Source organism: Fulmarus glacialis, unplaced genomic scaffold (assembly GCF_000690835.1).
Source record: "Fulmarus glacialis isolate BGI_N327 unplaced genomic scaffold, ASM69083v1 scaffold544, whole genome shotgun sequence".
NCBI lineage: Eukaryota > Metazoa > Chordata > Aves > Procellariiformes > Procellariidae > Fulmarus > Fulmarus glacialis.
Window position 1 is genome coordinate 4,072 of NW_009209722.1, and position 15,488 is coordinate 19,559.

Consider the following 15,488-nt stretch of genomic DNA (forward strand, 5'->3'; position numbering starts at 1 on the left):
CAGTCGAGCAACAGCCTCACTGAAGCATGGGTCACAGCAGGGTTTGGGAAGGAGGAAGGTGGAGAGCTGGTAACAGCTTCCTTCCTTCCTCTCCACTTGCGACTGAATTACCTGCAGATCTAGTCCTTTCTTTGAACAGTTCTCACCCTGTTTGTAATACTTAAAATGCTCAAGTCTCAAAAAGAATCTGGCTTTGAGCATATAGGATGATGACAGCTTTATTTTAGGGGAAGGAAGGTGGGAATTATTCACTAAATATGAGACTTCTGTGTCTTTAGCTTTAATAATTACCCTCCAGACCATTGCTTTCACTAATTTGTTTAATGACCAGCAATGAAGCACAGTGTGTGCTTTACTGACACCAATTCATTAACTCGTAACTTCAAAAATAAAAAAGCCTCCTGTTTTTTTCTTAGCGATGTAGAAAATTACCTGATATATGCAAACTAGTTCAAAATACCTACCTCAAATTCACGCCGCTTTTCATAAATAGGAATGATCAGTTTGGAAACTTCAGAAATTGTTTCATAACGCTCTGCTTTCCACAGGCCATCTATACATTGCTCCAGCAGCTCCACCAGGACTTCCTAAGAGAGCAACCAAATGGGTGTTGTTAATAGCAGTCAAAGTTAGAAGAGAAAACCATTTTAACTTCAGATACTTTAACAGGTCCCAGTATAAGTAACCACAGTTACATAACTTTAAACCCTCTGTGTTCCTGGCCTTCCCAAAGGTATTCTAAATTTTGGAATAAAAAAAAAAAAAGAAAAAAGAACAAGTTATTTCTTAAAAATTCATTCATTCTTAATAAATCATTAGCACAATAGCCAGCAAGTATGTCTTGGTTATTAAGCTACCTCCCCAGGAGAATGCCAAAACTCTGGGAGGGTACGGAGATGACAGCACTGGAAGTCAGAGGTACATGTCTAAGAAACGCATCCAAGCAACATGTGTGCAATAGCAGTGGGATGTGATGCTAAGGATCCTCAAGCCTAGTCTTGATGAATGGGCAATTGGGCAGCTGGGCTGCAGGGCCACCTCGCTCAGCCACGTGGCCCACCCAACGGAGTTGTACAGGGGTGGTGCAGAAAAAATTGTGAGACTTTATGACTCACGGGAGGATCTACCCACTTCCCCAGTGCCCTGCTATGGTTTCTGGATTGTTCTGCTAACATGGTGTCCTGCAGCACAGCCCTAACTCAAGGGGAACCTAAGCTGACCTCTCACTCAGCAGAGCTTGACTTGCATTCTGTCCCTGCTTGGAAATACCATGCTGTGCTGCCCTGTGCTGGCAGAATTAGCATTTGCATAACATGGCAGGCAAAGATTGTGGTGTAGCTTTTTCAGTCTCGGTGCTAGAAAAGCCTTTCAAAGGAACAAAGAACTTACACCGGTTTTACCTATCTGAACTATACACAGAAAATCCTTCAAGGCAGATTTTCCTTGGGAAATTGCTGTGGAACAGTCTTCCTTACAGATGCCAGTGCGCAACTATAATTTGTTAGAGCTCAAGTGAACAAAGTCTAAAGCGAAATCCTAATCAGCTATCAAATATCCTGCAGGCTATACTACAGGACCTCACCTCACTGTAATGTACATCCATCATCCCACCATCTTCTTTCATTGCACCTTCTTCATCAATGTTGGGAGTGATTTTCCTGAAGGCAGTGCATCCACTGGGGAAGAGTTCTGTAGCAGACAAAAGCAAATGGATTAGTGGAATAACATATCTCAAATGCATCATGATTTAATGGCCAGGGAAGCAGTCTAGCTGATAGCAAAGTCCTACAAGTATCAGGGGACTTGACTCCCATTTTTGCAACCGATTTGCTATATGAGACTGAACACATCAGAACCTCCCCAGCCATTTGCCCTGTGAGTCATTCCTAGTACGTAACTAACACCAAGCACAACAGATTTCCCAGTGTGCTATCTGGAAGTCATCTGTGACCAACCTAACTGGCTGCAACCAACTGAAAGTCAGGAGAGAAGGACAAGGGTATATCTTTGCATGGAAGATGCAAGAAGAAAGCTATTGCTGGATGCTGGAGAGCTGGGTGGTAAGTGAACAGGATTGTACACTCCTGTGTAGGAAGCACAGTTATGTACCCCAAAATAGGTACATTTTGGGAAGGAAAAAAATGCAGGAAGCACAGTTATGTACCCCAAAATTTTGAGTAGTTCAGGCTTTACTGAACCCTTTCCAGCCTATGTATATGTAAAGAGTGCCAGTGACAGAGATAACTCAATGTATTCACTTGATATTCCTTTGGATTTGTTCCTCTTCTTTTTTAGAAGTTCTCCCTTACCACCGGTTGTGGTAAGCACCCTCCGGGGTACAAATAAAGAACTGCCAACTTTCAATACTCTCCCCTCTGCAGCCATGTGAAATGTGTATATGTATCAGAAAAACAAGTCCTGATTTTTCCCACTTAGCTAACACAAAGTACAGAATTTGGAGGGACTCCAAGCCCCCCTGAGCAAGGCACTTAAGACCTTTCCAGCCAAGGCAGTGAATGTAATCAGCTTTTATGCAGCCTTAACTTTCTGAAATGTTAAGTGTCCATTTCAACAATTACACCTTTATATTGAAATGAGAAATGGGGTCAATATGTCAACTGTGGAACAGATCTTTAAAAGACAACCTGCAAAGTGGTGTTACTTGAGAACACACGAGTCTGTCCTTCCTTCCTGTTTTGCATTAAACCACAACACTCTCTTTTTTCCTGATTGTTCGTTACATATTTGTATAGTTAAGCTATAGTCTCATTTTTTGACTGAATTTTGACAGCTTCATTCTATAGTTTTCTGTACTGCCTATAGTGATATTTTTGATGAACATATTAACAGCCAGTTTTTAACATGGGCTTCCCCTGTGAGCATATTTCCTAAAGTAAAATACAACTGAACATTTAAACTGAGACATGATGTGTCAGTTCTTATTTCACTCAGCAACGTGCCAACATGACTGTCTAAGCAGTCCAGCCTAGTAAATGCCTGTGTATAAACAATTGGATTCCTTTCTTAAAAACCTACTCATCTTCTTCTAGCTTTAACCACTGCATTAATTTTTTTTCCTTTTTAGCTTGTTTCTAAAATAATCATTTACCAAGTCAAGAGAAACTTGTCTTTAAAAAGATTCTGATCCACCCAAAACCCATCAGGCATCATCTTCCTTGTGCCTTCCAAACAGCACACACTTACTTTTCCTGTGCAGAAACTCTGCAACGAGGGCTGCTACATGCACATAACACATGGCTGCCTGCAAAGTACAAAGGGAAAATTAAAATATCATCTGTACATCTGTCTTGTTGTGCACCATGTTTTTAATTACATGAATTACCTCTGAAAAGTCTCCGTTTTTTACATGTATCTTTGCCATACTGTCCAGCCATGTTTTCCGGAGCTCTGGAGTACTTGCATAAGATTTGGCTAAACTGTACTGTAGATCTATCAACATTTCTGGATCCTTTTCATGTTCTTTCATTTGGGCAGTAGCCATAAGCACTGTACGGATTCTCTTTGTCAAATCTTTGACTTCGGAAGGAAAAGCAGTTGCCTGACACAAAAAAAATCTAATTAGAAGCAAATACAGAAATAAAAGGTGTTCCAGGCTTTGCCAAAGAAAGACCGTTGCTACCCTTTCAGCCAACACTCCACTTACTGCCAATCTGAAAATGCCGAGATCACAGGAGATAAGACAAACTAGCTTTTACTTCTTGAACTCACACTGCACAGAGTGTACAGTATTTCAGATGCAATTAGAGGCATTTCAATCTGGGCGTGCACAGGGCCAGTCTCTCCTGGTCATGCGCAGGACGCCAGGCTGGCTGTTCCCGTACTACAGCGAGGCAGCTACTTTGGCACCCTGAGGAGCTGGTGTGAGATCGAGACAGAAGTGCTCTGTGCATGAGAATGTCCCAGGATGGGACCGTAAACCATGCCTGAAGTATTTTTCAACGTCATTCAGCATCCGGCTTGTTAGCCTCTGATGTGGTCACTCTTCAATTCCTAAAGCACCAAAGGCATATGTAGAGCTTCCCACCACAGGAATGTAATAAACAGAGAAAGAAACACAGGCTCCAGTCTGATGCCTGCTCAGAGCAGGACCATCATTGAGTCAGAGCAAGGCTTCTCCGGCCAAGTTTTATAACCTCCAAGGACAGAAATCCCACCTCCTTTCTGGGCCCTGTTGCAGGGCTGCACCATGTTCTTGGGAAATAATTTTTTTTTAAGTAAAGTTGGAATTTCCCTTGCAGCAACTTGTGCCCACTGCCTCCTGTCCTGCCACTCCACACCTCTGAGAAGAGCCTGACCTCCTTGTCTCTATAACCTCCCTTTTGGTAGTGGAAAGCAGCCATTAGGTTCCCCCTCAGCTTTCTCTCCTCCATGATTAGCCCGGCTCATGTTCCCTCTCCTTGGGCTCCTGCTCCCTCGCTATCTCTGTGGCTGTGCGCAGCACCCTCTCCAGTGTACTGAAATCTCTTTTGTACTCTTGCACTTATATAAATACATATACTGGATATAATGACGGTCTCATGATGTAAAATATGAGCAGCAAAGTATGGCTCAGTGAAACCCTTATAAACACCTGTGTTCAGAAGAGAACTGAGGTTTTTGCCAGGTATATCCTAACTGTAACTTTGTTATAGCAAAATTCAACACCTAACTGAGGTTCCCATTCCACTTTTAGGTCATAGGATAATCACAGAACTGCAAAAACGCTTCCCATTTTCCTCTGTCCTATCTTGCCAGCTACACTCTGTGCAAAGGAGCAAGCTGCAGTGATGATATATTGTTCAACGGGTTGGGTAGAAGCTGTTAATTCTAGCGCAAAGACAGACAATTATTTTCCAAAGAAATACAACCATTAATCTCCATGAAAGAGTGCTTTCTTAATATTAATGACACTCAATTAACTAAACTTAATTCCTGCTAATTATTACCTTCAGGCAACAGAAGTATCAGGCCCTCCCTTGTCATTCCTCTCAAAACTGGAAGTTCTTGGAAAGCTCTTTCAAAACCCTTGCAAGCAGCACACTTTGCAAAGCGTAACCTGAATTGCAGAGCTCCTTCTCCTTGGCCTGAGGCCTCACTGATGGAGCATGACCTACCTGGGCAGCTGGCCCTATCACTGTTGGCATAATACTTGTTACTGAGCAAACATAGCCCACTATGAGCTTATAAATCATAGTTCCAACCATTAGCCTTACCCTTAAACATGATTTCCTTGAGTGCGTCCCCAGTCTTGCATTAATGGCTGATAGCACATGATGCGATTTAACATCTCCAACTTACCTTCATAGGCCTGTCACTGTTTGCAAAGTTGTTAATGATGAGCAAGGAGTCCTGAAATCTTGTCCCACCGCTGAGTGCCACATCTGCTATTAATTGGCTCACTGCAATTATTATCTGTTGGGACAGGGTAGGGGCTTTATCTAAATGAGCCCTTACAGAGGAGCTTTATTGTCACAGTTACATAAAATGCTCATAGGAAAACATCACGTCTTTCCCACAATGTAAGCAACAGTTGCTGTTGTGGCTTTGCTGTCACATCTCCCAATGACAAATACTCCCCAGAGGACCAAACAGCGAGTTCACAGAATTAACAATATCACAATTGTAATACAAATCCCTGTTTGTACACCTTCTTCTGTGATACATTACAACGCAGACGGTATTCATCTGCCCCACTAGGCATCTAAATTTGCTTCAAAAAAACAATGCTGCAAAAGCAGCTCCAGGGAAATCCCTTCTCCTGCCTCAAAGGCAGCTCTTCTTGCTGTCCTTTCTACCCCACCCCGGCCAGCCTCCGGGGCAGAGATGTGTCTTGTGTCTGTGATTTCAAAAACTCAACAGCTTGGAGTACGTGATGGCAGTGTATTTTACCCAAAGGGCCCTGGACCAATCACTGGAAATAGGAATTAGACAAAGCCTGGAAATCAAGAGGATTTTTGTCCATATAACAACGGCAAGATCCTCTGCAGATATGAGGTGACATAACTATATTGATATATCTGTTCATTAAGTCTGAGGCATCCTGCTCTCTAGCTTTTCCCCAGTCACTGACCTGAAGATGCGTTCTCAGAAATGTTCTCCTTTTGGTGAACTCAAAGTTATTTCTCATCAGGAGATACAGAAGAGCCGAGGCTTCGTTCCTCGTGGAGGACACCTTGGAAGTGCAACACTTCAGGATCTCGTAGCAGAGGGCAGCGCACATGTTCACCCTTCCCTTGAAAAACGCTGAGGGAAACTTCACAAGAGGCATGCAAATATTAGAAAATACACCACTAAATTACACCCACAGGGCTCAGATGGGCAGGGGCATGGGGCAACACACTGGGCTCCAGCGTGGACCGCCTCAATAAAACTTCTGCCAGAGTTCTGAACCTGAAAATATTTGTGAGAATGAATTTGGGGTCTATTTTTAACCATGTTTCCTAGAGCAATGTGAACTTTGCTGTCACAATTTTTGGGATGTGCTTGTGTATGTCTGTCTATCCCCTCCCCCCAAAACTTTTGGGTTCATTGGCAAATTCTCACCAAATTGGACAGACAGAATTCTTGTGTTCTTACAAAAGCCATAAACACCAGCAGTGGGGCAGAGATGAGAGGTTCCATGGACATTCCCACTGAAGGCTGCCATCTGGGACATCAGAAAATCTGCCGGAGCCCACTCAGAAGTTTGACCTTGCTGGGAAACATGACCTGCAATGCTTGCACAGCTACTTCTACACGTCCCCCAAAGAAAGCCTAAAATCATGCTTGCCCTCAGGAATGCAAACAAGAGACTTGCTTGTCCCAGACAGCCTAAAATACACAGTGACCTGCCCTGGCCCCCCAGACGAAGCCGGCCCCGGAGAGCAGCAGGATCAAGCCAAACCGCAGCGTGAGCTACCTCGGTTAGCAACGGGGCTCAGAGATTTGCAGCAGGGTGAAGAAAAGCAGAAGGGGAGGACCAGCACCCCGTACTGCCGTAGCACGTCTATCAATTTACCAAACACCTACTTCCAAGCACGTCTGCGGGGGCAAGCTCAGCCATGCCTGAAAAGCAGACGGCTGCAGCGGTGCCCTGCCCCGGCGGGCAGCAGCCTCCACGCAGGGCTCGCTGGAGCGGGGACCGCCAGCGTGCGTCCATCTGGCTGTGGTCACGCCTGGTGGCTGGCACGGGGGGATGACCGCACTCGGCTTCCTTCCACCCTGGCTGCAGTGGGCTGGGTGCAGGGAAGCAGAACAAAGAAGGGTTTTGTGCTGGCACGCAGCCGCCTCCGCAGCCACCGCAGGGACCTGGCTGGAGAGGGGTGAGACACCAACACCTCCCGGAGGGAGCGGAGGCTGTTCGGACATCGCACAGCAGCACTCTGCTCCCTCTGCTGCAGATGGGAATCAGCCCCAGGGAATTTCCTGGCACAAAGAGGCAACAGAGACAACCATGTTTTTTATCTGTTCAGAGGAAAGATGTTCTCAGTTCATTCAAGACCCAATGGTCCTCATGGGGCATGGTCCATGAGCTACTTCTATCTGCTCCACTACCTTCTCCCCATGGGAGATGACAGTAAATACTGTCAGAGTATTCACTCACATCCTGCAAGTCAGAGCCTGGAGCTGTTACTGTGGCCCTCTACTCCTTGCATTAAGTATATATGATTCAGAAAAGTTTGTAGGTACTGCTGTGGCCACCACCATGGCATACTGGTGAAAGGGTCTCAAAACAGGAATCTAGGAGCTGTGGCTAGCAAGACTACACCGTTGGGATTACACCGAGCCACATAGGTTACAAGGCAGAATGAAGACACTGACCAAATACTTGGTGTTCACTGCCTCTGGCCAAAAATATTTTCAGAAAAAAAACGGGAGAAAGAAAAGAAGCAAATAAACATCATAGTAACACAAGGCCGAGAGGATCATGTGCGCACTCAGGAAAGGCGCTATTAAGTAATTGCTGCCTGTTGTAATGCAATCCTTCTCCCATAGCGAGATGGGGTCACGCTCAGAACTGGGTTTAGCCCAGACCTGGCCACAGTGATGTGCGATTGGGCATGCATAGGCAGCACATGGGCACCCAAGAAGATATGGCTGGCACTTGCTGTCAGCAGGGACCACTGCTTGCCTGCAGAGGCTTTTCAGACATTTCCAACCCAATGCTAGGGAGAAAAACTTTGCCTAGGAATCTGCTACAGAAGAAGCCCAAGATCCCTCCCTGTGCGCTCCCCTCCACACTGCACCAGCTCTGGAGGAAAACCTGTGCCCTGTTCATAGGGAACCTGCGTCCCCGCACAGCTCCGTCTGGAGACCAAGCACCAGGTTCTGGGCAGCAGACCCAAGGGTGTATGCCTGCTGGAGATCTGGCCAGGTGCTGCCTGTGGCTCTCCAGCTGGCAGGAGAACACGAGCTGGGAAGAGCTGCGAAACAGCACATGTGGCGATGACTCTGCGTGCGCTGGAGAAGCACATTTCTGATCCAGCCCTAATACGAAGGGCCAGAGCAGGAGTCAATGCAGCGAGCAGCTCCCAGAGAGGCCTCGGCACAAAAAGGACATGAGGGCAGGGGAGCCACGGCAGCAGGCAGGACATGCTAAGTCGTCCTGGTTTTGGCTGGGATAGAGTTAATTTTCTTCCTAGTAGCTGGTATAGTGCTGTGTTTTGAATTTAGCATGAAAATAGTGTTGATAACACACTGATGTTTTAGTTGTTGCTAAGTCATGTTTATGCTAGTCAAGGACTTTTCAGCTTCCCATGCTCTGCCAGGTGCACAAGAAGCTGGGAGGGAGCATAGCCAGGACAGCTGACCCAACTGACCAACGGGATATTCCATACCATATGACATCATGCTCAGTATATAAACTGGGGGAGTTGGCTGGGGGCGGATCGCTGCTTGGGGACTGGCTGGGCATCGGTCAGCGGGTGGTGAGCAATTGCATTGTGCATCACTCATTTTGTATATTCTATCATCATCATTATTTTTATTATTATTTTCCCTTCCTTTTCTGTTCTATTAAACTGGTTTTATCTCAATCCACAAATTTTACTTTTTTTTTTTGATTCTCTCCCCCATCCCACTGTGGGGGGAGTGAGCGAGCGGCTGTGTGGTGTTTGGCTGCCTGCCGGGTAAACCACAACAGAAGTGCCCTTCACAGCTGCATGGGAGGCTGTAACAATGCTGCATCCTGAGAGCACTAATGGGGAGGGAAAGCACAGCTTGACATGGTCAGGGGGAATTGCTACAGACAGGGAAAAGCTTCCCAAATCGGCTGTTGCAGGAAAGGAGCAAGGCTCTGCTGCCCTACTTCTTCAGGGCCTGGGATTTGTGATGCCTCTAATGTGCCCTACTAGTGTCAACGCACTGAGGGACAGGCAGGCATGGAGTGGGCAGCTTCATGGGGTTTCCATCATTCTCACATCCACGTGTCTCAGCTGCTCTTTAACGCAGGGAAAATCACCTCAGCCCCCTCCTCTGTGCATATTTTCCTTCATAACCTTTAATTTTAAGACCATTCCCAAGCACGTATATATGTATTTATCTGCAAATGATGCTCTGAAAAGAAGGATTTAGTTGTTAAGAAAACCTAGAGTATAAAACAAGAGCAATCTAGCTTTTGTTGCTTCTTCCCAGCTGGTAAAACAGAGACAGCTTTCTTCCCAAATTCCCAGCACACATGCATGCAAGCGGGATTCATTCTAAAACTAAAACCAAACGTGCAAACAATTATAGAACTTGTTTGTTCTTTGCTTTCTTGCGACATTCCTTTTTTTTTTATTTAAGTCTTTTGCCTATCAAGTAACCAGATTTAATGCAGAAAGAAAGCTGTTTTTAAGACAGATTTTGGGATGCAGAATAAATCTCAGGAGTTTTTTCCCCTCCAGCAACCATTTGCTGTGACCCTAGATAAGAGGGGGATTCTTTTCATTGTAATTATTAGCTACAGAAGCCCATAAAAATGACAAATTGTCCATTCTAGCTGCGTCAAAGGTATAACTCACTTTTGATTTTCTTGAAGTTAACGCTAATTTATAGCTAACAGTGATATGCAGCCCAAAACAAAGCAGTGCAGCTTTCATATTTCAAAACAAACTGGCAGGAAAACATGCCATCCTTGCCCTTGTCATGAAACCAGTGACCACCCCCCCGGCTATTTTATTGTCACTTTGGGCCTTAGAAAAGCCCTTCGGAGGACTTAAAAGGAAGTTTGGGACTCGTGGTTATGAAGTTGGCAAAGAAAACACTTCCTTATAGATACCATCTGCTGGGCTTATATCTTGCTTTTACAGAAGCAACACTGCGTCCTGTCATAGGGGAGATGTGATAAATTAACTGAAATCAATCCTCCATATCTTTGAAGACCCCCGTTGCCAAATTCAGTGTGGATTCAGGCTGGCATAAGTCCAAGAAAACGACCCCACTGCCCGTCCTTGCAGCAGGCGAGAACGCAGCCTGTGTTGCTGTAATCGGCATTTTGGAAAGCGAGCGTGAAACCCCTGAAGGGCTCCAGGTTTTGAAGGCTGACGGTGAGATCAAATTGAGCAGGTGTGCAGGTTTGGCTTTGCATTTAAACAACCACAGAAAATTTGCCAGGGAGGCAAGGAAGGTGTCTTATTTGCTATAGGCACAAACCAAATATTTCTGGCTAAACAAGCCTTTGACTAGTAAGGGGAAGAGATGTGCAGAGAGACTGTGTCTGAGTGGGGTGTGCGCAGATCTGCAGCAGGGTGGATCTCAAGGCTAAGCAGATCACAGGCAAGCAGAAGACTCAAAAGAAAGGTAAAGCAATAAACATGTATTGGACCCTGTAGAAAAACTGAGTGATTCCTGCCAGTGTCAGTTGCCAATCTAGCAGGCTTTAAGAAGCCCAATGGAAAAACATCTCGTAGGAGACCACGCTGTCTGGAGCCAGATAGGTAGCTAGCAAGACTTCTTCATTTTCTGCTTTTCATGTGTTTGCTTAGGACAAACCAAAATCCAGCCCTAGACATACTCATACTAGCTCTTAGCTTTGCTGTGGGGTTATAGTAAAATGTACATAGCACAGACTTTTTCCACCTCTGAAAAACACTTTAGCAGTCTCTTTCTTTAACCAAACTTTGCTCGGCAACTACTGCAAGACCTCCTTTGCTGCATATCATTCACATACTGTGCTCTGCCTGGCTGCAATCTCACGCCACATGGATTTACCTCATTAATGAAGTGTTGCATTCAAGTGATTTGAGAGGTTTTAATTAATTTTGAATTTATGATAACTGTGCAGCTTGGAAGGAATGGAGTTTGCATGTACATCTGGTCTCGAAAATGTACTTATGAGAAGTGGCAGGTTTTGACAAGCATGAAGGGAAATATCAGCAATGGCATCAGTCATCACTCTTACGTGGTTAGCTGCGGCTTTGATGCTGCTTGAGCTCAGGGGATTAAACAGCCTCGCTGCGTACCAGGGCTCAGAAAAGTGTAGAAAGAGGTTCAGCAAGTAGTACCCTCTTTCGAACACAATGGGAGAGAGTAGTTGGCAGTACAAGTATTATTCAAGCAATAGCATTGTCAGCAATGTTGACAGTTTGGGGCAAAGATTCAAGAAGCACCAGCTGTTGGTCAAACATATACTAATCTTTAACAACAGTTTTGTGACTAAGGCAAGTGAGGGAATTCCTCGCCATTTCTTCTTTTGTTTCCTGATACCCACAGATAATAAATAATTGTTAAAATAGATAATTTAACATGGGCTGTTTTTTAAATCAGTGAAGAAGCTGTTTTCTAAAACACATCTCCAAACAGTACAAAATATCAGTTTAACAGGAGTTTAAGTACTGGTCTCTTCTGTCATACCTATATAAATTCTCCTGCACCTTTGGAGTCATGTATTACATACCTTGCTAATGAAAGCTCTCAGAGAGGCGAACACATGCTTAAGAGCTGCTTCTGACTGCCCGTTTTTGAGAAAAGCCAGATGAATATCAAAAACCTTCTTCATGAGTGGATTGTGGCCATCGTTGCTTAAAAGCTGGGTCTGGAAAGCAACAAGACAATTTATTTTGCAGAAATGTTGTGCCTGAAGCTGGAAATGACAGAGATAATTTTGCATAATCACTCACATCAATTCTTAAGCCAGGTAAGGAACAGGGCCTTCAGTAAAAATACAACCAATATATGTGACAACCAATACAAACGTACACTAGTTGGTCAGAGGCTATTTTTATAGCAGAGAATAAAACATTTTATCACTTTTGCATCACTAATTCCAAAACCTAACACAATAATCTGTACAACTTTCACCAGTTGCCTAGAGTTATTTTAAATAAAACAGTTTGTTACCAACATAACTATGACACTATTTTTTCCATTTCTTTTAGATTTGTCACGACACGTGTTTCATTTGCAGCCCAAAAGAGAGAGAGAGGCAAAAAAAAAAAAGACTATCACATCTTTTCACTGGACAGATTCATAGCTGTAGTAAGTCAGTACACTTCCCTTGTCTCCTGCAAAGTTTTGACAGTTTGCACCTTCTGGAGATACGGTAAAATGGAATTACTTGGAGAGGATTAATACAGTTTGGTGTCAGAGTTATCTTGCCTGTGCCTGCTGTCATCTTTGCAGCCAGGAAGCCTGGCACATCGTGGCCACCCAGCAAGGATATGGATGTCCCATATCGATAGGAGACCAATAGTCCCTATCTCAGATTTATCTTTTGACATCCTATACATATCTTGTAGCAGGGTAAGTTTAGGATCCATACTTTTTAACTGAATTAATTTAATCCATCAGTGAGAACAGCATCAGCACTTTTACTGCAGTATAGAGCACACTTCTGTGCGGTAACACCGTATGACCATAAAAGCAAAGCAGAAGTCCATTAAAGCGGAAGGGAATCCAGTCTATCCTGTGGTTTCAAAATCACATTGTTTTGTGGTTCAGCCATATTCAAAAAGAGGCAACTGAGAAAGTCAAGCAAGTTTTAACTCTTGCATACAAATCCTTCTGCTGTTGCCAACTTCTAAGGAGTAATTTAATGTATGCTCCAGGATGGCTTTTTTGCTCTGTAACAAAGAACAGCAAAGGATATGAAGCAGAGAATACAATGACCATTCTCTTCATGTTTTTCCATACAGCTAAAAAGGAAATCTTCATTGTGCTTACTCTGAAATCCGGCGTTGTTCTTGTGACATTATGCAAGACACATTGCTATGAGCAGGATTCCTCCAACCACACTTCGAGGAAGAGCTTTTCTGGAACAGTATTTTGCTGCCAGCCTGGGGTTCACTTCACCACAGAGGCTTTGATTCTTGTAGATGGCAATGACTGCTGGGAGTGTGAATCACTATATGGAGGAGAAGACTTCTACCAGTGGTCCTATCTGAACTGGTAACCATGGCTGGAATGCCTCAGCCCCTCATGAATCACTCATGTAGAGTGATTCAAAGAAATCTGGGCCTTGCTTCTAGGCAATTTATGGTAGAAAACAGTGACTGTTCTAAGAATGCTAGACCTTAATTTCCCTTTCCTCTAGTCCTTCCTTTCTATGTGAGGTACGTTTCCTCTTATTCTATTTTTGTAATGCCTACACTCATGGTATAACGTCCACGTAATTTTCTCTGGTCTTGCAGTTTTGAAGAAATTGCAAGATTGCGTAAGTGCATAATTACTCTGAGACCTTGTGAAACACTCAGCGTTTTGGAAAATAAACAAGCTGCAAATTATTTGCTTTTGTAAAGCCTTCCATAATCTGCCACTCTAGGAGAATGGATCACCAAAATCAACACGCATACAGAAGTACCGCAATACAGCACACTTTTCTTCAATGCTGACCTTGAAGCTCTGAGTGAAAAAAGAGATGGTGTCCAGGACTGTCAGGCACACTTCGGTGGCAATATTGCCCTCCAGTAACGCCTGGTGCACAATATCTGCTTCTGAGGTGCCTGCATCTGTGGACGGAAAGCAAATCAGGAGGAAAAGGTGTTCAACACTCCAGCTCCCAGATTTAAAATGCTGATATAGATAAGGTTATCCCCTTGCACTTCGCTGGGTTTGGGAGATAAGGTAAGAATAGCAAGATGCTGAATTTGCCAGCTCCATTCAGAGAAGCTGCCTCAGCCTCTGCCAACTGAGAAAACCAATGATGTCAGTTATTTCCCTTTAATTTCGCTGTCTTTCAAGCCAGACAGAGAACGAGGTGTCCAAGTTGTATCTGCAGAGGGGAAACGGCAAGGTGCTTTAATGGGGCAAAACTCACCCACGTGGAGAGGCTTAGAGAAGATCCCGGCCCAGGTCTCTGTGCAGGGCAGCTCTCCTGCCTGCCCTGCTCACTACCCAAACCAAGGTGTTGCCTGCACACACACCCAGCCAAGGAGCTGAGCCAAGACAGGCGAGAGGAAAAAGCCACGCAAGTCCTAAGTCCCAGGGGTGATTTTTAAGCTGCTGGCTTAAATGTCACCCCCACCAATCTAGGAATGTTGCAGGGAGGAGTGGTGACCACTGTAATTCTGCAGATTTTGAATACTCTGAAGCAACAAGCAGCAAGTAGAAAATGGCTACATGCAGTTTTCAGCAGGCTAGTACTCCATGGTCCCATCTTGCTCTGCTGTACGTACTGTGGTTGAGCGTGAAGGAGGTCTCCAAGCTGCCCAGATGCTGGAGCCGCACCTGCATCCCCCCAGCTCTGCTGCGGAGCGCTGGCATTGTCTGGGATTTCCTATCGGCTCCCGTGTGCTTGGATAACCAGGCGTCGTGCACCCTGCAAGGGGAAGTGAAGACTGCGGGTTTGGATGAGCAGCAGCAGCCACACCACTACAGGATTACATGAGGCACCAGGATGGAGACTAATCTGGTTTATCTCGGACAATCCCAGCAGGACTGACCAGGCTACCCTGGTCTCGCCTGCGCCAGATGGCCCTTGAGCTAATGAAACAGCAGTGCTGCTGCTCAGGGAGCAGAGATGCAGCCGTGACTCGTGTCTCACCTGCAGCCGACTGCGGGGGACACTGCCAACCTGCGCGGGCAGCCAGGAGCGCCTGGGCCTGGGGGTCTCATGCAGGAGCTGGAGGGGAGGGAAGGGGCAGGGTGCTAAGACGAGGGGACTCTGCTCGCGGCATGGCGCTGAGCAGAGTCCCGGCCCCGCAGGCTTCCTGCCTGCTTGGGTTTGCCCGGCGTGGGTGTGCACGCTCCCTTCCTGCCTCGGCTGCGGCAGGGAGCACGGGGACGGCCCCCCAACCCCGGCCCCGGACGGAAGAATACAGTACCTGGCAATATTTCTCTTCCCCACGTATCTGAAGTGAAATAAACACACCCTAGAAAGAAAATAAAATATGTATCTGTTACAGATCCTGCAGATTGGGGACATTTAAAATCTACCCTGTCCTTGTCTGCAGACACACTCCACTGTGCATGAGCATTTGGGTCTGTATTTACAAGTCACTTGATCTCACACCCTCGGTTTCCAAATCCTATGGCACATCCCTGTCTCCTCATCCTCTCCAAACCTGCTGCAAAGCGGAGGTTGTGGCGGGGGG

The 15,488-nt window shown here is 45.4% G+C and overlaps 1 protein-coding gene across 1 annotated transcript in view; it reads right to left on the bottom strand.

The window, feature by feature from the left end:
- The window catches only part of DOCK11 (dedicator of cytokinesis 11), a gene marked incomplete at both ends in the record, with an annotated part of 58,412 nt that overhangs the window by 3,860 nt on the left and 39,064 nt on the right, over positions 1-15,488 (bottom strand). Inside the window, 10 exons of the mRNA XM_009576907.1 lie at positions 465-587; positions 1,583-1,689; positions 3,205-3,262; positions 3,344-3,559; positions 5,299-5,412; positions 6,071-6,253; positions 11,855-11,992; positions 13,789-13,904; positions 14,571-14,713; positions 15,219-15,266. Coding sequence (XP_009575202.1) covers positions 465-587; positions 1,583-1,689; positions 3,205-3,262; positions 3,344-3,559; positions 5,299-5,412; positions 6,071-6,253; positions 11,855-11,992; positions 13,789-13,904; positions 14,571-14,713; positions 15,219-15,266 — 1,246 coding nt within the window. The remainder of the gene's footprint in view (positions 1-464; positions 588-1,582; positions 1,690-3,204; positions 3,263-3,343; positions 3,560-5,298; positions 5,413-6,070; positions 6,254-11,854; positions 11,993-13,788; positions 13,905-14,570; positions 14,714-15,218; positions 15,267-15,488) is intronic.